General features: G+C 65.1%; 1 protein-coding gene across 1 annotated transcript; it reads right to left on the bottom strand.

Annotated features, from left to right (window-relative positions):
• Window positions 1-165: 165 nt before the first annotated feature.
• SCRIB (scribble planar cell polarity protein) lies at window positions 166-18701 on the bottom strand (the record flags this gene model as incomplete). Its single annotated transcript, XM_080693935.1, has 37 exons — window positions 166-311; window positions 383-434; window positions 594-668; window positions 792-1044; window positions 1118-1303; window positions 1374-1509; window positions 1590-1737; window positions 1837-1944; window positions 2084-2167; window positions 2547-2609; window positions 3615-3689; window positions 3772-3828; window positions 3897-4007; window positions 8413-8601; window positions 8667-8960; window positions 9061-9171; window positions 9508-9765; window positions 9841-9921; window positions 10007-10348; window positions 10962-11039; window positions 11366-11455; window positions 11833-11895; window positions 12669-13046; window positions 13574-13741; window positions 14332-14457; window positions 14549-14679; window positions 14759-14925; window positions 14995-15194; window positions 15714-15832; window positions 16237-16381; window positions 16446-16520; window positions 16630-16693; window positions 16777-16833; window positions 16915-17004; window positions 17085-17163; window positions 17243-17360; window positions 18543-18701. 37 exons carry the CDS (start codon window positions 18699-18701, stop codon window positions 166-168), a joined length of 5076 nt encoding a protein of 1691 aa, XP_080550061.1.
• Window positions 18702-19077: the final 376 nt, after the last annotated feature.

Here is a 19077-nt window from a genome sequence, read left to right as displayed (position 1 = left end):
TAGTTACAGTCTTGCCAAGATTTCCGGCTTGGGGGGCAGTCAGTCGGAGGCCAGGAGTCCTGAGGGGTCTCTTTAAAATGCTAACACCCAGGTTAAAAGACTTGGAGCAAGGGTGGTGTTGGAGCTGGCAGGGCCCCCACCCCAAGTCCAGGCTGGTGCCTGTCCCTAGGAGGGCACCGGGCCCAGGCCCCGGCGCCCAGGCCGCGTGGGGCGGCGGCTGCTGCACAGCGTCACGTCCTCGGGGCCCACGGCGCCAGGTGAGGGCCTGCCCAGGAGCACTAGGGCCACCTCTCCGTCTTCCTCCTGCGGGCCTGGCCAGCGGGCAGGGTGTGAGTCTCGGGCACCCAGAGACCTCGCCCCATGCAGGCACCCACCCACTCACCTGGGCCAGGCGACGGCTCTAAGGACCTCAGCTCCTCCACAAAGTCTGGTGACTGAAGGGGAGAGGGCTGGTCAGTGCGGGCCAGAAATTCCCGGAAGCACCCGGGGGGGACTGGGCTGCGCAGGCGGGAGGGGTAGGGAGGCCAGGCGACAGGCACAGGGCGGTAGCGTGCAACGGAGCCCATGCAGTCAGGAGGCCGGGAGGCCGGTACCTGGATGTCATAGACAGGTCTGGAAGAAGGGAGGGCGGCAAACGCCCTGTAGTCAAACTTCTTTCCAGACAAGGGCTTGGAAGGACAGCGTGAGGGGGAAGAGGTAGAGAGTGCGCCAGGGAGAGGTGAGGGTGGTGTGTGGGGGTCGGGACACCCTCCCCCGGGGTGCGGGGGAGGGGGTGGCTGCCAGCTTCTCACCAGGCGTCCAGGGGAGGTGCTGGTCTGGAGGCTGAGCTCTGGTGGGACAAAAGGCAGGGGTTGGGGGGGCCCAGGGAGCGGGGCCCCTCCCTCTTTGCAGACATACAGACCTTCCAGAGGGGTGGGTGACGGGGTGGGGGCGGGGGAGGGGGCCTCGGCCAGCCGCTCCAGGGGCCCTCGCCTGCTCCCGCCCTCCTGGGACTTGCTGAGGACCATCTGTGCACGCAGGGCGTCCTGCTCCAGCGACTTCATCCTGCAGGACAAGCAGGTGGGCACGGGCACGGGCACGGGCAGGGTGGGGGCTGCGGGCAGGGGTGGGGGCTCACCTGGCCGCCCTCCACAGTGCTCGCTTCTCGGCCTCCAGGGCTCGACGCTCCGCAGGGGACAGGGCCCGCTCGGGCTCCGGCAGCTCTGGGCTCTGCATGCGCAGCCGCTCCTGGTGGCGCCGCTCTGCTTTGGCCGTCCGCACCGGGGCACTGCCTCCCCAGGGTGGGGGGGACGCAGGACTAGGCCTGGGAAAGGGGACAGGCCCGTTGTAGGGGGGAACGTGCTGAGCTGGCGGGAGGCTGGTGCGGTCCTCACCCTCCAGCGGGGCCCAGGCCAGCCCAGGGTGGCTCGTCCTCTGGCTCTTCGGGGGCCTCCTGGTCATCCTGGGGGGTCCCCACGGTGGCTGCCTCCTCCCGCAGCATCTGGGCCCTCTTCTGCTGCAGCTTGCGGGCTGGGGGGGTGGGCGGGTCAGGTCAGGAACCAGGCCCCACCCTGGCCCCGCCCCACCCCAGCCCGCCCCACTGCCCTCACCTTCCTCCTCCTGCATCTTCCGGAGGTCATCGGCACCCACCAGGGACACGCGCTTGGGGTGTCCCTCTGCCTGGGGCGCCCGCACCTCCAGCTCGAAGTACTTCTGCCGCTCGCGGAAGGACAGCTGCTCTGGGGAGGCTGCCAGGGGCTGGAGGAAGTGGGCCCTGAGACTTGGCCCACGGCCCTCCAGGGGCAGTGGCCCCGGAACGGCACACACGGCAGGAGAAGGCGCCGCGGGCCAGCATACCTGGACAGTGCTGCCCTCCAGCGGGTGTGCTGTGGGCACCGCGGCGAAGGCCCTGTAGGCCTGCTTCACGTTGGCGGGCAGCTCCTCCGGGGAGGGCGGCTGTGGAGTGGCTCCGGTGAGCTGGGCTGAGGCAGCTGGTGCAGCCACCGCCCACCAGGCCTCCAGCTGTCTCCACTGACCCCCACCCACCATCCTGCGGGGGAAGGAAGCATCTGCCATCCCTAACCCCTCGGGGCAGGACACTCACAGAGTGGGGACCACCTCTGCCCCTGGGGGCCGGGGAGCCCCTTGGCCAGGCCTGAGCCAGTGGCTGGATCACCCCTGGCTTTGTCTGCGGAAGGCAAGGGTGGGGCCAGTGGAGAGCAGGATCAGAGGTCCAGGAATAGGGTGGGGAGGCGTGGAGGAGAGAGACAGACAGATGAAGCCAGGGAGCACACAGGTGCGTGTGGACATTCGCCCGAGCCTTTGCCTGGGCAGGCCCCCGCCCGCCCCGACCCTCCTCGGGTAGCAGGCTGGTGGGGCACCAAGGACCCGAGGAAGGGCAAGCGTGTGCCAGCCCCTCAGGAGGGCCGAAGCCCCGCCAGGAGCAACATCCCTCAGAAGCTAGCTCTGTCCATGAAGGTGTCCTTCAGAGGGAGGGAGGCATGCACCAACTCCTCAAGACAGCCACCCACCCACAGCCCAGCGCAATGCCGGTGACGGACACTCACCTGCTGGCCACCTGGGGAGCAGGGAGCCTCGGCCATCTTCCCTCCGGTTGTGCCAGGGGGTACCTGGAGGGTCAGGGCGGGGAGAGGGCAAGACTGTCTCTTGAGGGGAGGGGGTGAGGAACCCAGGCACTAACCCTGGCGGTATAGAACCTGCCCCTCAGCTTCTCAACCAACACCCCCCGCCAGGTTTGAACGAATACTTGGTCGCCACGGGGGCTCCTGGGGCAGAGTCCCCTGGGTGCGCTCTCCCCACGGGCTGGGGCTCAGGCCTGGCCCAGCCTCTGTTCTCCCCGGCCCTGGGCTGAACAGCTCAGCCTCTGTCCAAGGCAGGAGGCTGCGCTCGGGAGGTCGCCTGAAACTCTACAGAGCCTGGTGACAGTGGGGCTGGATCTCAGGGACCCCCAGCCACCCGGCCGTGCCCTCCTCTCTCAGGCGGTGCCAGGCTCCCCGCTCCAGGCTGGCTGTGGTGGGGCCTGCCCACGGCTTGGATGGCCCCTGTCTGCCCCTCACACTCACGTTGCTGCAGAGGTCTCCCAGCGGCAGCTGGCTGGGCAGACCCCGAGGATTATTTATATCTCCTAGGGAGAAGTGAGGACTGGCTATCCTCCCTGTCCATCCCCAGGCCCACACTGCCCGGGAGGCCACACCCAGCCCAGCTGCCATTGCTGGCCGCTATCCCGACTGACCCAGGACTCCTGAGACACCCTGCAGCTGCTCAGCCCTGTGCCCACCCAGAGCAACTGCAGCAGTCCAGCCCACCAGGAGCCCGATGGTTCTGGTGCCACGGGGCAGAGGGAGGGCCAGAGGCTTGCCAGGACACCCCTCTGCACCTGGCACCTTCACACCTGCCTCGTGGCTAAGGCCAAGATTACAGAGAGCAGACACTGCCTGGCTGAGAGGCCAGGCCCAGCATTGCCATCCGTGGTCCTGGTCCACGCCCCACACTAGAGCTCCCGCTACAGTGGCCTTGGCTCGCGTGGTTCCCAGAAGAAAGGATATCGGGGCAGGGACAAAACCCACAGGCAGGCGGCAGATGGACGGGCGGGACAGCACACGTTGGGCACTGACCCTTTGCATGGTGCCCGTGCTGGGCACAGCGGCCAGGGCTCGGTAGTCCAGCTTCAGGGGCTCCAGACGCTGGGCCTGGGGAGCAGAGAGGACAAGGGGCTAGCGGGGAGCAGCAGCGGGGCGGCCACGAGCACTGAGCTGCCCGTGAGGGACTCACCGTGGTCGCTGTGGCCTCCGGGCCCCAGTGCGGGGGCCGAGCAGGCAGCTCCTTGTCCTGTGGACAGAGCAGGCAGTCAGGACAGCGGCTGGGCCCTGGCCCGTGCTGCGGCCGTGGGTTCTCACCTTGCCCGAGCCCTCGGGACTCAGCTCCCGGTCGATGGACGAGATGCTTTCCAGGCTGTTCCGATGGCTGATCCCTGCTGCAAAGGGGTTGGCAATGACACCTGGGGATGCCTGCAAGGACAGGAGTGGGCTGGGTGGGCTCGGCACCGGCGAGGTCACAGACTAAAGCCTGGGCCAGTACAGCCCAGGCAGCGCGGGACCTCCGGAGCCCACCTCTGCCAGCTTGGCCTGTCACAAGCCAGAGGTGCCTCCCACTGGGCTTTTCGGGACACTGTCCCACATGCTGCCTGGGCTGGGGCAGAGCATGCTGACCGGTCACCCCAGGAACAAAGAACAGGAGGGCGGGAAGCTGGCATGGACGCCGCGCATGGTGGCACAGAGGGGTGCTCCCAGACGGGTCTAGGGTGCACAGTGCCGACTCCAAAGGACTGGAGTGGGCAAAGAAAGTGTCCGCGTGTTGCTGGGCAGGGCTGGATAGGCGAGCGTGCGGCCTGGCATAGAACGTGCCCAAGGGTAAGCAGCGTGATGGGAAGGGGATGGGTCCCTTCCACCCACCAAGGCCTCCTCCTGCAGTGGTCCAGGAGCAGCCGCGCAGGCAGCAGGAGAGGCGCCAGCGCGCTCGCCACAGCAAGTCCACCGGAGGGCCACCTAGTGCAGGCCCCAAAGACCTCACTGCATGTCATTATTTAAAAAACCGCCCAGTGCTAGGAGGGCAGGCAAATGAACCAAAGGTGCAGAGAGCAGCTGCTCAGACCGAGGCAGGCTCTGAGGCTAAGCTCACCAGCAGGCACGGGGCAGTGCCACAGAAACACATTTACAAAGGTGCCGATCGCCATGAGCTGTTCAGTACTGAGCAGACGAGCAGCTAAACCAGAAAGCAAAGCTACTAGAAACAAGAACTCTAAGTAAAAACAATCATTGTGGGGGACAGAAATGTCTCTCGCATTCTGACAACACTGGTAAGACAAACCAGGTGCTTAACTCCTGGAACACAGTCCAAAGGCCCTGGGGCAAGTCCGAGAGAGGCTGCCGCCTGCAGGTGTGAGGACCACCATGCACGGCCAAGGGAAAATCACAAGCAGCAAGGACCAGGACGCCTGGGCCCAGGTCAGAGGAGCCGCTCGCAGGCCGAGGCTGGGGAGGTGGCCCTCGGGCTTTCTTTGCACGGCCCCTCGCCCTGGCCACGAGGGGCTCTGAGACCACCAGGCTCCAACAGCAGTGCTCTGTGCTCTGCCCAGCATCCGGACCTTGGCTGCTGAGCGCCGCTCAGAGGAGCCAGCGCTCCTTGGAGAAGCAATGAGCCCCGGGGCAGGGCGGGATGGCGTTAAGAAAGCCAGGGAAGCGTTTGAGCAGTGGCAGCAGGAGACTGCCCCAGTCGGAAGCATAAAGACAGACACAACAGACTAACCCGTGAAATAAGCTGGGCACCGAATCCACGCCCATGGACAACCGCGCAACAAGAACAGGAAGTGAAGCAACAAGACGAGTGGTGGTGCGGGCAGACGCGGCCAGCACGGCCTCGCTCACCAGCCCACAGGGCCTGAGGAGCTGCGGCCACGCTCTCCAAGTGCCTCGTAGGGATGACACCCAAATTCAAACATGATGTCTCGACTAAACCTGCACCGCCTTGGCACCACTGTGAAGCCCAAAGACTAAGACCGTCGCGGGCCGGGAACCATCTGCGCTATAGACTTGGGCCAGCTGATGAAGCAGACAAAACACACACAACAGGATCCACAGGAGAGAACTCCAGAAGAGCAGAGTCAAGGGAGCAGAGAATGTCCTCTGCGCCCCACACACGGGCGAGCGAAGCAAAGCTCCTTGGGAAGCGCACACGGGCCACTCTGCTCAGGCGGGCTCTCGAGGGCCTCTGAGGAGGACCTGCTGCCTGCCGCCCTCCCGGGCAAGAGGCCAAGCTGCGCAGGAACCCTAGAAACGTGCCATCCTTGACGGCAGCCCAGGCACGTTCCACTCAGCACCCTGATAAACGCGCTGCCCCGGTGGCCGGCTCGCGAGCTGCAGGTCAGGCAGGCCAACAGACAGCCTGAGTGGGTCAAGTGTAGGGAAAGGTGGGAGGCGAGGCGCCAGGTTTGTCACAGGAGGCCCAGGACCTCAAAGGTCCGGAGGGGATGAGAGGGCTGTACTAGGACCTCTGGTTCTTGGTGAGAATTCCCCCAGGAATCCAGACAGTGCTGGGAAGCCTTGATGTGTACACAGCGTGGCTCGATGGCACCTCTGTGGGCTGAGCCCACCAACTGTACTCAGGACCTCAGGGCCACTTCAGGAAACTCCATGCCCCTTTCAGACAGCTCTTAGAGATAGAGACAGACCCCCCCCCCCCATTAAAGAGTGTTTTAAAAGAAACTAGAGCAAACAATGTGCTACAAGAGCAAAGTCCCTTAGCTGAGCACCGCCAAGGCCACCGACCACGAGCATGGCTGGCCGTGGGGACTGAGGTGGCTCTGGAAGGAGGCTCCACAGGGCTCCTGCCAGGAAATCAGCAAAGCCAGCCCATCAGGCTTTATAGGAACCGATAATAAGAGCTACCTAAAAACACGCTTGAAAAAACCTTACCCCAAATACCAAGGCCCCAGCAACGTCCAACACAGAACGCGGGCAGCTCCATCAGAAAATACAGCAAACAAGACTTTTAAGACAATGACAATAAGACGGGTGACTTGACGGGTGTGGGATACAGGTAAGATGACCGCGGAGAGAGGCGCTGGCCGAGCTGCGACTTGGGGTGCCCCGGGATCATGCTTCCACACGAGGTCACATCCCTCACACCAGCGGGTAGATGGCGGGCCAGTCACAAAAGACCAAGACGACCAACATCGTTCACTTGAAAAGCAAGTCCAGGTGGACTACAGAGCTGCATTTTTTTTTTTTTTTTTTTTTTTTTTTGTGGTACTTGGGTTCATGGAAACCCTTCTACCTCCAGGCTGCACTCCCAGACCTGTCTTTATACTTTTTTTTTTGGAAATGGGGTCTCTTAAGCCAGCACAGCTGGCTTCGAACCTGCGCAATCCTCCTGTCTCTGCCTCCCAGCGCGGGGATTACAAGTGTGTGCCACTACGCCCGGCATCAGAGCTGCATTTTTAAAAACTACAGAAACACTAGAAGAAAATAGGACAATACTTTTGTGACCTACTAAAGGAAAAGCTTTCCTTGGCAAAACCAGTCCCCAGAAGTCCTAGAGGGAAAGACTGAGCCTTAACTCACGATTAAAGGAAGGCTTCGGCGGCAGATGGGGGGCAGCAGCAGCAGCCTACCCTGCAGGACGCTTGCTTGGGCGCTGCCTGAGGGCAGCTGTGTGGAGATGAGACAGGTGTGGGGCTCCAGGGGCGCTCAGCCCCTGCTCCCTGCCCAGGAGCCCTCACCTGCCACCACTAGCAAAGCCAGCCTGCAGACACAGCCCCCGGCGCTCCTGGGTCAGCCAGGAGCAGCAGGACACACGCGGCCCGGCGTGAACAGGGGTATGACAGCCCTACTCTCCCAAAAGATCAGGCCTTCCCTCTCTCCAAGCTTAAAATAAGTAAACATACCAAACACACTTAAACACAACATTAATAAACAAAAAGCAAGGCCCTCTCTGGGGTTCAGAACCGTCTGGAATGCAAGTCCTAAGAAACGTTCATCCCCATACCACCAGGACTCCCTTGTGGACAGTGAGAGGGCGCTGCATCTAGGGAGCGGCTCTGGGCTCAGGCAGGCTGTGGTCGTGCCCAGCGTGGGCAAGACAAAGGCAAGTCATCTCCCATCAGAGGGACCCCTTACTGGTGGTCTGGGTCAAGGGGCTGGGTCTGTCAGCCCTGGGGTGTCTTTCTGGCTGGCATCTGGCAAGAAGTCACTGTCCCAAAGACTCATTGTAAGAAAGCCAACCAGGATGGCTGCCTGCCCCAGGAGCCACTGTGAAGAGTGAAGCTGTGGGCAGAGCTGCCCCAGGCACCATACTCTGGGGCCACGTGAGCAGCAAGGCTGCTCTGTCAAGGCTACAGCAGGGAGGCTCGTCCAGGACACAGGCTGCCGAGCCCAGCCCCGGCCTGGAGTGGAGAGGAGAGTGGCTGAGGTCTGCTCTAGCCTGGGCTTTGCTCTGAGGAACAGGGAGGGAGAGGCTGTCAGTCAGACAGGTGGTGGGAAGGGAATCCTGCCCAGGGGCCGCAGAAAGACGCCCCTGGGTCACACAAGGCCAGGGGCAGCAGGCAAGGGGGGGGGGAATCCTGTGCAAATCTGATACCGAGGCTCCGGCCTTCCCACCTGGCCAGGGCAGCCAGCGGCCCTTCAAGCCGCCTACCAGTGGCCCATGGCTCTGCCTCTCCTCCGGGACAAGGCCCTGCCAGTGCCAGACATGCCCCAAGTCTCACTGCTTCATCCTGTCTAGGCAAAGCCACCAGGCAGTAGGGCTAACAGGGTCAGGAGACAGGCCTGGCTTGGGCCACAGCCAAGCTCCCTCGCCAGAAGGAAAGGCCATGCTTCCCAGCCCACAGATGCGGCCCCGGCCCAGCCAGCCACTAACCTCCAGGGCTGCAGCGGTGCTGGTGTCGAAGCCGTCGCAGACGAGCACAGTGAGGCTGTCACCCACGCCACGCAGCAGCTGCACGGCCTCCGTGTGTGTCAGGCCCAGCAGGCTCTGCTGGTTCACCTCCAGCAGCCGCAGCCCCACGCGAAGCCGGCCGTCACGCCCAGCCGCCCCCGTGGGGCTCACCTGTGGAGAAGCCACATGAGACCCTGCACCAGGCACCTGATGTGGCACCAGGGGATAGCCCTCACCTTGGAGATGAAAATGCCCTCGTCGGTGGGGTCACAGGGGTTCCCTGCGTGGCCCTTGGCGCCCCCGCGGATGCTGATGCCCAGCTTCTCCCCAGGGGCCTTTTGGATGCAAAGTTCCCTCATGCCCGGGGGTGGCGGGTCCCTCCGCACGAGCAGGGCCAGCTCCAGACAGGGCCGGAGCAGGGCGCTGACTGCCTCTTGGTGTGTGGCCTCCCGCACGTCCTGCCCGTTCACTGCCAGGATGCGGTCCCCAACCCGCAGGCCACAGCGAGCAGCCAGGCCCCGCGGGAGCACCTGTTGGGAGGAGGGCAGGATCTAGTGGGTGGGGGGCACATGATCCATGCCAGTTGCCAGGACAGGTCTGGGCACCACGCCACCGATCAGGACCGTCTACCTTGGAGATGAACACGCCAGGCTCCTGGATGCCAAACGGGTGGCTGGAGTGGTCAGAGCCCCCGACGATGCTGAGCCCCAGCGGGCCCCCTGCTCTCGGCAGACGGACTTCCTGAGGACGGGAGACGGGCCTCAGCAGTACAGAAAGGGTACAGGAGCACAGTGGGCAAACACCAGTGGGCTGGGGCAGGAGCCCGGGCCTTGAGCAGGGTGGGGCCGTGGGCCATCGTGCCCCAGAGCTACTCAGACGCCGTGAAACCCTGGCAGGGGACTGTGCCGGGCAGCAGCCACTCCGAGGAGGCCGCCAGGGAGCACGGCTCCGCCTTGTGAGTGCGCAGAGAGGGGCGTGCATGATCCCTCCTGTTCAGATGACTGCAGGACTACAAGCAGGGAGTCCTCCACCCTAGAGCTAGGTGGATGCCTGAGCAGGGGCGTGCTGGCGCCTCACCTCCACTGGGTAGGGCCCTTCCACAGCGGCAGCCAGCAGGCCAGGGCTCAGCCTGGGCAGCCCGGCCTCCCCGGGCACGGCAGCAGCCATGGAGGAAGCAGCAGCAACAGCTGAAGGCGGGGAGGAATGTGGTGGGGGGCTGGGAGGGAGGGGCGCCCCTGCCTCCCGTTCTAGCAGCAGGGCGATGGTAGGCGAGGCGGCGGTCAGCAGGGAGACAGCGTGGTCGTGCCTGGCCTCAGTCATGTCGACTCCGTTGATCTGTGAAGGTGGGGTTGGTCAGGGAGCGTGGGCAGGACAGAGGGCACCGGGCAGGTCTCACTCGCCCCCACTCACCGAGAGAACGCGGTCCCCGACCTGCAGAGTGCCCGCCCGGTGGGCAGCGCCCCCCTCTGCAATGCGGGAGATGAAGATGCCCTGCAGGGGAGGACCACATGAGTCTTCGGGGTGGGGTGCCCGGCAGAGCTGCCTCCCAGACTTCCCTGGGCTCTGTGGGCCTCACCCCATCGCCTGTGCGGTAGGGCGTGGAGCCTTTCCCTCCAGCGATGCTGAAGCCCAGCCCCTTCTCGCTACGCACGAGGCAGGCAGTGTAGCGCTGGCGGAGGGGGCCGGGGGCTTCTGGCTGGGGCAGGGGCAGGGGCAGGGGCAGGGGCAGGCGCAGGCCGCTGCCTCGCCGCTCCCGGGGGCTGTAATCATCCTCAGGCCGCAGAGGCGTGATGGTGACTGCGTTCTCAGGCTCCACCATGCGCTCTCGCCATACTCGCATCTGCACGGTGGTGCCAGCTCCCCGGAGCGCCTCCACGGCCTCATGGTGCTCTGCGTCCTGCAGGGCCACGCCGTTGACCTGTGTATAGTGGGGAAGAGGCCGCGGGACACGTGAGCACCCTGCTGTAGCAACAGACAGCTGGGCTTCAACAGCTTGGTGCGAGCAGGGAGACTGAGGCACCGGGTGAGGGAACTGGCTTCAGGGCCCAGCCCCAACCCCTCCAAGTGCCCAGGAGCAGATCCCTCATGTATCCCTGAGCCGGCAGATGCCAGCATCCTCACTCCTGGGCACCCCCTGTCACCTGCCCCGTGTCTGAACAAGCCCAGGGAACACAAGGCTGCCGGGTCACCCCCGTACGCCTCCCGCTGCCCTTGGACAGGAAGGCAGGACGCCAGCACCCCAACGCCACACAGGGAGCAAGCCCCTCCAGAACTGCTAGGGCCTGACCTTCCACAGCAGCCCCTCTGCTTTCGGTGGCTGGTACCCCTCACTGCCTCCTGCCTAGACTGTGGCTTCCTGGGGAGCCCGGGCCTCTGTAGCCTCATCCCCATGTCCTAGGGACCGGGCTCAGGATACTTGAAGGGGTGGGGGCACCTGTGGAGCCCCACCTCTTGACAGAAACAGCTGAGCACTCCAGGAGCCAAGACCCTCTGCACCCCGAGCACACAGCCCACAGGTATAGCCTACGCACCTCCAGGAGCTTGTCACCCACGCGGACGCCGGCGCGAGCTGCAGGGCCCTCCTCGGACACCCGGGAGATGAAAATGCCCTAGAGCACAAGTGGGGACCGGTCCGCAGCAGCCCTCTACGAGGAGCCCGTGCCGCCAAGCCCCATTCCACAAAGATGCCAGCCCCAGCCTCCGTGCAGAGGCTGCGGAGACCTCCCATGCTTAAAGGGGTCAGGGTTGCGTGCTCCACAGGCCACTGTGGAGTACAGCTGCCCTTGGAAAGGCTCTGACCAGAGAACAGAAGAGCAGATATAGCCTGACTTATGCTGCGCCCGCCAGGGAAGCGCGTTCTCCTGGGGCCGGGCACACCACACCCTCAGAACAAGGAGCTCCTGGGCCCGCCCGCCAGCGGGGAGGTGCTGCTCACCTCATCGTCTCCTTTGTAGGGGGTGGAGCCCTTGCCCCCTGCGATGCTGATGCCCAGGCCCCCCGTCTGTCGCACGATGGTGAGTGTCAGCTAAAAGCAGAAGCAGACGCCGTGACTGGGAGCCACCTGGGTGCTGGCGGCAGTGGGTGGCCAGCTGTAGACAGCCCCTCTGGTTAGTTTTTGGTGGCCGTGCCTCAGGGCAGCCGGGGCAGGAGAGGAGCCACGAGGCACTGAGCCTCCGGGGGCCAGCAGGGCTGCAGGGAGTGGGTGCAGGCAGTAGGGCTGCCTCTAGGGCCGCGGCCTGATCCCACTCTGCGGATGGGGCTGCCTCAGGTTCGTGAGTGGGAGGAGGGACCTCAGCTCTGCGGCGTGTGGAGTTGGGGTTGGGGAGAGGGAGAGCCCGCAGCCCAGAGAGCAAGGTGAGAGCGGCCCCGGCCCAGAGCAGAGCAGCAGTGAGCGGTACAGACCTCTTCCTCCTCAATGCGAGCAGGCTCTATCAGCAGGTTATTGGCCTGGTCAAACGACACCCCCTGTTAGGACAGGACCAGCGAGGCATGCAGGTTAGCCACCGCTGGGGACCGCCACCACCTTACCTAGCCCCGGCCACGAGCAGAGAACAGAGAGAAGACCACACCAAGCTCCTGCGGCCCGAGCCAGCCCCTCCCCACCTGCACCTGGCCCTGCCCTATGGCCGGGTCCTCTCTGGCCTGCGGTACAAATGACCAGGCTTGGCTGGCTAGGGAGAGGCTCCAGGGTGAGGCTCGGCCTGGCCCAGCCCTCAGCTGTCACGTCCCTGACCTGTGTGGGGTGCTGTGGGAGCAGGAAGGGTGGGTCCTCGGGCAGCCCAAGGGACCCGGACCCTCCCTGGCATTGAGGGTCCCCAGTGAGCAGGTGGGACCTGCTGTGAGCCACCTAGAGCAAACGAGGAGCATGCCAGTGCCCCATGGGATCTGCCTGGAGCCCCGGACGGCAGGATCGGACGGCAGGATGAGCCACGGCTCAGCCACAGGGCCTCTTGGCCGAGTCACACCCATGTGTGACTGGGGAGGACACCAGAGGTCGGCTGCTCTCAGGGAGAGGACCTTGCCTGGGTCCCTGAGAGTGTAGAGCAGACCCGCCCGCAGCTTCTGTGAGTCCCTCTGGTCTGCCAGCCTCTGACCTAGAGTTGCCATGAGCCTTGACTAAGGTCAGTGCCAGGGGGCCCAGGGCCGGGTGAGGAGGGCCGAGCAAGGCAAAGGCCTCACCGACTGCGGCACAGACACACCCCAGCCAGCTGGCCGCGGTGGGCTGAGGCCCGACGCACCTTGACAGAGGGCGCAGAAGCCACCGCCTCCTCCTTCTCCTCCTCCTCCGTGGTAGCCTCTCCTTCCTCCTCGGCTCTGTCGTCTTCCTCCTCCCGCTCCTCCTGGGCCCTAGGAGCCCAGGGAGTGTGGGGGCCGTTGTGCCAGCCACCAGGCACCGCGGGGCCCTGCCTGTCCGGCTGCACCCCCTGCAGGAGGGCCACAACGGCCTCGGGCTGCGGCAACTTAGAGATCTTGAAGTGCTTCTTGTAGTGGGGCGTGTCCTTGCGGATGAGCCGCTGCTTCCCTCCAGGCAGGGGCCAGGGGGCCTCGAGCTGGCCCTCCTCACTCTCGCCATCTTCCCTGGGCAGCAGCGTGTCCTCTGCAAAGTGCACTGTGGGCTGTGCAGACAGAGAAATGAGGGTGGCAGCCTGGCCCCGACTCCCAGCTCCTTCCAGAAGCCCTGGGCAACATCGCAGGCAGCAGAAGGGGCTCCGGGAGGACTTGGGCAACTGCCCGGTATGCGGACATGGTAGCTCAGCTCGGCCCAGGAGGCTCTTCCTAGACACCTGGCCCCAGGCGGGAATGCAGGAGTACAGAGTCCAAGCGAGGGCTGACCCTCTGGGACAGAATGCGGCTGGCAGATGACAGTGCAGAGCCGGCCTCTGCAGTGGGGCCACTCGCAGCAGCCTGGGTGGCGCCTCTCCAGGCAGCCCAGCAACACGGCCTCTGAACCTAGGACCACAACCCCGCCCAGCTCTCGGTCAGGCTGCACCAGGAAAGCCCCCGCACAGCCCCTACCTGGCATGGCCCAGCGGCTGTTCACGGGGAGCCCGGATGCTTGGTTGGGCACAGGGTAGGCAGCCTATATCCCTGCAGATACTATCTTTGGTCCAGTGGTACCATACCTGTCCCTGCCCATCCTCACCTCAACATAGTCCTCCTCCGTGTCTTCCTCCTGGGCAGGCGGTAGGGTTTCCTGCTGGCCCAGTCCCTGTGTCTCAGCCAGGGGACCCTCGGGCTCCCCCTGGGAGGCTGTGCTGCCGGATGGACCGGAGCCTTCGCTTGAGCCAGACTCAGTACTCAGCCTTCTCTCCTGTGGCGGGCAGTGGTGTCAGGCTGCGTGAAGCTTGTGACCACAGGGCCCTACCTGAGTGGCCCCTCATGCAGCAGCCCCGGCATCGGCTCCCCTTCCTAGTCCTGGAAACTGAGCTACATATGGAGCCACAGCCCAGGCTCAAATAACCCTTGCCTGACAGCGGAAGGAGAACCACACAGGACCCACGCCTGCCTGAGCGATTCCTCCTCGGCACACCCCGCCCCTGACTGTCCTGCTGCACCACGGGTTTCAGAGTGGCCCCTGATCCCGAGGTCAGAAGCTCCCAGATGAGCAGCCGAGGCCGCCTTTCCTGGTGCTAAGGGGCCTAAGCGGCCACACTGCTGCATGGGAAGACATAGGCCCCGTGGTGTCTGGAGGCCCTGCCCCAACACGACCTCCACCCCAGCACACCCTCAGCCAGCTGCATTCTAGCCCCATGCCCTGCACCCTGCAGTTGCTTGCCTGGCCCTGCAACCCAGCCCCTTCCACCAGCTCATCTCCCCTCCCTGAACAGCTGCAGCTCGCAGAGACCCCCACCCCAGATGGACAGTGTTCAGGGTGCCAGGGGTGGGGCCCTTGATACCCACCTCCTCCAATGGCGAGGGCAGCCCGGGGTCTGGCTTGCAGGTGGAAGCCTCGCTCCGGCGCTCCTCGATGCCCCTCTTCATCACCTTAAGCTCGCTGGGGTGAGGTGTGGCGCGCCGCTGCAGGCCCTGCAGAGGGGACCGGGGTGAGGAGCAGAGGCAGGGCAGGGTCAGGCAGGGTGGGCAGAGGCGCACCACCCAGGGCCCCACCCCCTCATACCCGCTTCTCTGCCGCTGCCTCCTCAGCATCCTCATCGCCTTCGGAGGCCTCCTCAAACTGGATGACACTGACGCGGCTCAGGGGGGTGTCACTCCAGCTCTCTGAGGGGCTCCCCTGCTGCCCAGAGTCCTCTAGAAGAGGCAGGGGTCAGGGCCCAAGCTGCAGCCTGGCCTCGCCCACCCGGCCAGGCCACAGCCACCAGCAACCTACCGAGGCTGGGCAGGGGCTGCTGGGGCAGCAAGTAGCAGGTGAGCACCTTCTCGCCAGTCCGGGCGTCATCCTCGGTCTGGAAGCGGAGCATGGGCTGCGCCTGGTTCTCGGCCAGCCACAGCGCTTTCAGGTTGAGGTGGGTGAGCGCCAACGGCAGACTCCGCAGCCTGGGGGCCAGGTGGGCAGTCAGTGAGAGCTGGACACAGCCAGCCCCCAGGGGTCAGACAGACACTCACCGGTTCCCAGCCACGTCGAGCACGTGGAGCTCAGCCGTGTGGGCGAGCTCAGGGGGCAGGGCGGCCAGGCGGTTGTCCCTCAAGGAGAGGACGCTGAGTGCCACGCAGCCACCAATCTCAGGCGGCAGCACTTCGAGCTGGTTCCGGTCCACATTGAGGTTCGTCAGCTTGGTCAGCTTGCCCAGAGAGCGTGGGAGGGCCTGGCAAGGAGAAGAAGGGCCAGAGGCTTCAGAAGCCCCCTGGGCAGGAGGAGGAAGCAGAGAGCCTTTGGAGCAGAGAAAGGTTGACAGAAGCCACAGCCAGCTCTAGTTCGGGCTCTAGCAGCCCTTGGGGACTAGGACCCAAGGCCTGAACACAGGACCAGGTTACGCCACTTACTCCGTCCCCTCCTGCCCTCAGGGCCACCAAACACTGTCAGGCCACCCAAGACTTCTGACCACACTGTCCCAGGTCCCCTCATGGTCAGAACCAGCCCTAGTCCTGCCCCGTGACTCCTGCTCCACGTGGGACCCATCCCGCAGGGCAGCCCTGTGTGTGTCCTGCCTTTCCGGGGCTCCTGAGGAGGTCCACGGCCCAGCAGCCACCAGTTCCCGCTCCATGCCTGCATTCCACCTCATCGTGCATGCCCTGCAATCCCCTCACCTCCCAAGCGAACTCCGAAACTCCCCTGGGCCAAAAGCACCGCCCTGCCAGGGCCTGGAGCCCCAGGGCCACCCTACCGTCAATAGGTTCTCTGTGAGGATCAGCTCAGAGAGGTTCTCACAGTCCCCAATGGCCTCGGTCACCTCACATAGCCGGTTCTGGTCCACCTTCAGGATAGACAACTGCTTCAACTGACCTGGCATCACAGAGAAATGGCGACTCGGCTGAGCTGGGGCAAAGATATACCACCGTGCAGCCGACCCACCCACGAAGCAGAGACAGGCCATCAGAGTGGCCACAGCCTGTCCCTGCCCTCTGCCGCCGTTGAGCTGCTGCATGGACCTGTGCCCCATCCCCGCCTGCCTCGCTTCCTCTGGAGGGACACTAAGCCTCTGCGCTCCTCCTGACCCTGTCGCCGAGCCTGCCCTGGCCCAGGAGGCTCTCCCCGGAGCTCAGCAGCTGCCCTGGCTTTGCCTCACTCCCCTCCAGGGTGCTTCCAGCTCGGGCCAAGAGATCATCCAGCCCCTGCCCTGCCCCGCTGGATAGCACAGGGGCCGCCGAGCAGACCCCTGTAAAGACCCGGGCAGCTCTGGCACTTACCGATGCCATCCGGCAGCCGCTGCAGTGAGTTCTGGGAGAGCAGCAGGTCTGTCAGCAGTGCCAGCCCACCCAGCTCCACAGGCAACTCCTCCAGTCGGTTCTCCGACACGTCTAAGCACACCAGACGCCGGAGGTTCCCGAGCTCCTGAGGGCAAGGTGAGGGTCAGTGACAGCACCCAAGGTGGGAAGCCCAGCCCACCCTCACTCACCGGGGGCAGTGCTGACAGCTGGTTCCGGTCTAGCCACAGCTCTCGCAGGTTGGGCAGCGCACCCAGAGTGTCGGGCTGCGGGAAAGAGCGGAGCAGGGAACGCATGACCATGGAGCCGCCCCGGCTCTGCCGCCAAGGGCAGCCATCCTCCACCCCGCACCCTGCCCCCAGCGCCCTACCGCACCAGCACTTCCAGATCATTGCCTCCCAGATCCAGTTGCTCCAGCTTGACCAGGAAAGACAGGGACCTGCAGAGGAGACAGTGCTGGTGTGCCCGATGGCAGGGCCCCAGCACAGCTCCGCCCAGGGGGTGGGAGCCTCATTCACTCACGCAGGCAGAGACTTGAGCAGGTTCTCCCGGAGCTCCAAGGTCACCAGGTTGGCCAGGCTACAGGAAAGACCAGGGCTGAGGCTGTGGGAGGCAGGGCAGAGCCAAACCCTCCCAGACCCGTTCACAAGAACCACTCACTTGCCCACATCTCCAGGCAGTGCCTGCAGGGACACGTCGTTCAGGGCTAGGTGAGCCAGGCTGCGCAGCTGCGTGAAGCCATCGGGGAGCCTGGCAGGGAGGAGGGGACAGAGGATGTCAGAGGCTCAGGGCGAGGCACAGGACTCCCACAGCCGCAGGGCGCTGCCCACCTGGACAGGGGGTTTCCGCTGAAGTCTGCGATCTCCAGGGCTTTGCAGAACTTGATGCTCTCAGGGATCTCAGGGATATCTGTGCGAGAGAGTCACCACTTAGGGGTGGCCGCGGCCTAGAGAAGCCCTCGCCCCCACCCTCACTCCTGCCTGCCTACCGTTCCGGGACACGTCCAGCTCCACCAGCTGCATGAAATTGGCTACTTCAGGGGGCAACCGCTGGATCTCGTTGTCACTGAGGCCCAGTTTGCGCAGGTTCAGCAGCCGGAAGAAGGGCTGTGGGGAGGGAGTGTGGTCAGGGGAACGGCTCCCCCGCCGAGGCCTCTGAGGGCAGAGGAGTTTTGTGGGTCCTCTGAGCCTCTGCCTGCCTCTGGTCACACAGGGTCCTAGGGTCTAGCCACAACACCGCAGCTTGCCGGGAGCAAAGCACGCGCACATCCCCCCACTGACCCTGGGCGCCAGGTCGCCTGGTGCTGCTCACATCATTCCTGCCCTCCACACGGCTGGCTTCAATGAGGAGCCCACAGCCCTGGCCGGAGGAGAAGCTGCCCGCCCTGTGCTGCCCTCAGGACTCCACCCACCACAACTGCTTCTTTACTCCTAGCTGAGCCTTCCAGAGTCCAGGCTGGTTTACTGCTGCATGGATCTGAGGATAAGGATTCAGAAAGACCGACAGAAACAAGACAAAGAAACCCAAAGACCACCACAGACATGTGGACGCCACGTAAAGAGAATGCTGGACACACAGGTGGGTCCTGCAAGACAGAGCAGGAACGGGTGTGACGGCCAGACCCAGAGCAGAGCCATGTCCTCCACGGCACCCCCAGCACTACGCATCAGACCACTTAGCCCCAACTCCATCAGGTCACCTCCCACAACTTGCTTCCCCTAAGCTTCTTTAGGAACCTTAAATAAAGGGGTAAAAAAGGGGGGGAAAGGCAGGTCAGGAGGAATGTGGCCAACGAGAGGTGACTCCCTCCAGAGAGAGACAGAGCAAACCTGACCAACAGGGCACTGGAGGAGGCTCCACCCAGTCCACACCCGGGAGGAAAAGGTGGGCAGGGCCTGAGAAGTCCAGGCCTCCACCTCCAGAGCTGCCCAGGAAGCGGTACCCATGTCACCCAAGTCCACCTTCCGCCTCGGTCCCAGTCACCCCCCGCACCCCATGAGCCTCACCGGCTCCCCTTCTCGGCTCAGATCCACCCCGTCCTAGGCGGGCAGGCAGGCACCCATTGCCGCTGCCACCCGGTACCCACGCAGGCGACTGGGTGGGGGTGGGAGGCGAGCCGGGGCGGGGCTCTGGCCAGTAGGAACCAGCGGGGCCGGCTACAGGACCGGCGCCCGCCGGGCCAGCGCCTGCGGAGAGCTCGCTCCAGCCCGCCGCCCCAGCCGGGCAGATCCGCCCAGCGGCCGAGTGCCGGCCTGCGGGCGCCGGCGGCAGGTGCGGCGGCCGCTCACCTTGGGCAGCTCCCGCAGCTGGTTGGCGTCAAGCAGCAGCTCCTCCAGGCTGCGGCTGTAGCGGTAGATCTCCTCGGGCACAGCCTGCAGCGAGCAGTGCCGCTTGTCCACCGACTCCACGTGCCGGTTGCAGCGCCACAGCGGGATGCACTTGAGCATGGTGCGGCGGCGCGCGGGCCCCGGGGCTCTCGGCGGGCTCGGGCCGGGGGGCGGGGCCGGCCCGCATGGGCGCCGGGCGCGGAGCGCGAGCGGGGCGGGAGGCGGGCGGGCGGGCTGGGCCCGGCCGCGCTCGCACTGCGGCGCCCGGGGCGGGGCGCGCGGCGCCTCGGCACTCAGGCGCGCGGGCGGCCGCTCCGCATCCCGGCCGGCCGCCGGGTCGCCGCTAGTCCGCCCGCAGCCCCGCAGCCGGAACCGCCGCCGCTGCCCGCGACAACCGCCCGGCCGCGCAGCCCGCCGGGAAGCCGAGGCCCGCCCTCGCCGCCGAACTGCAGTCCCCAGAAGGCCTCGGGCGCCGCGCCTCCGCCGACCCGTAGTG

Source organism: Muscardinus avellanarius (assembly GCF_963383645.1).
Source record: "Muscardinus avellanarius genome assembly, chromosome: 4".
In the NCBI taxonomy this organism is placed as follows: domain Eukaryota; kingdom Metazoa; phylum Chordata; class Mammalia; order Rodentia; family Gliridae; genus Muscardinus; species Muscardinus avellanarius.
This window is presented reverse-complemented; position numbering and strand designations above follow the sequence as displayed.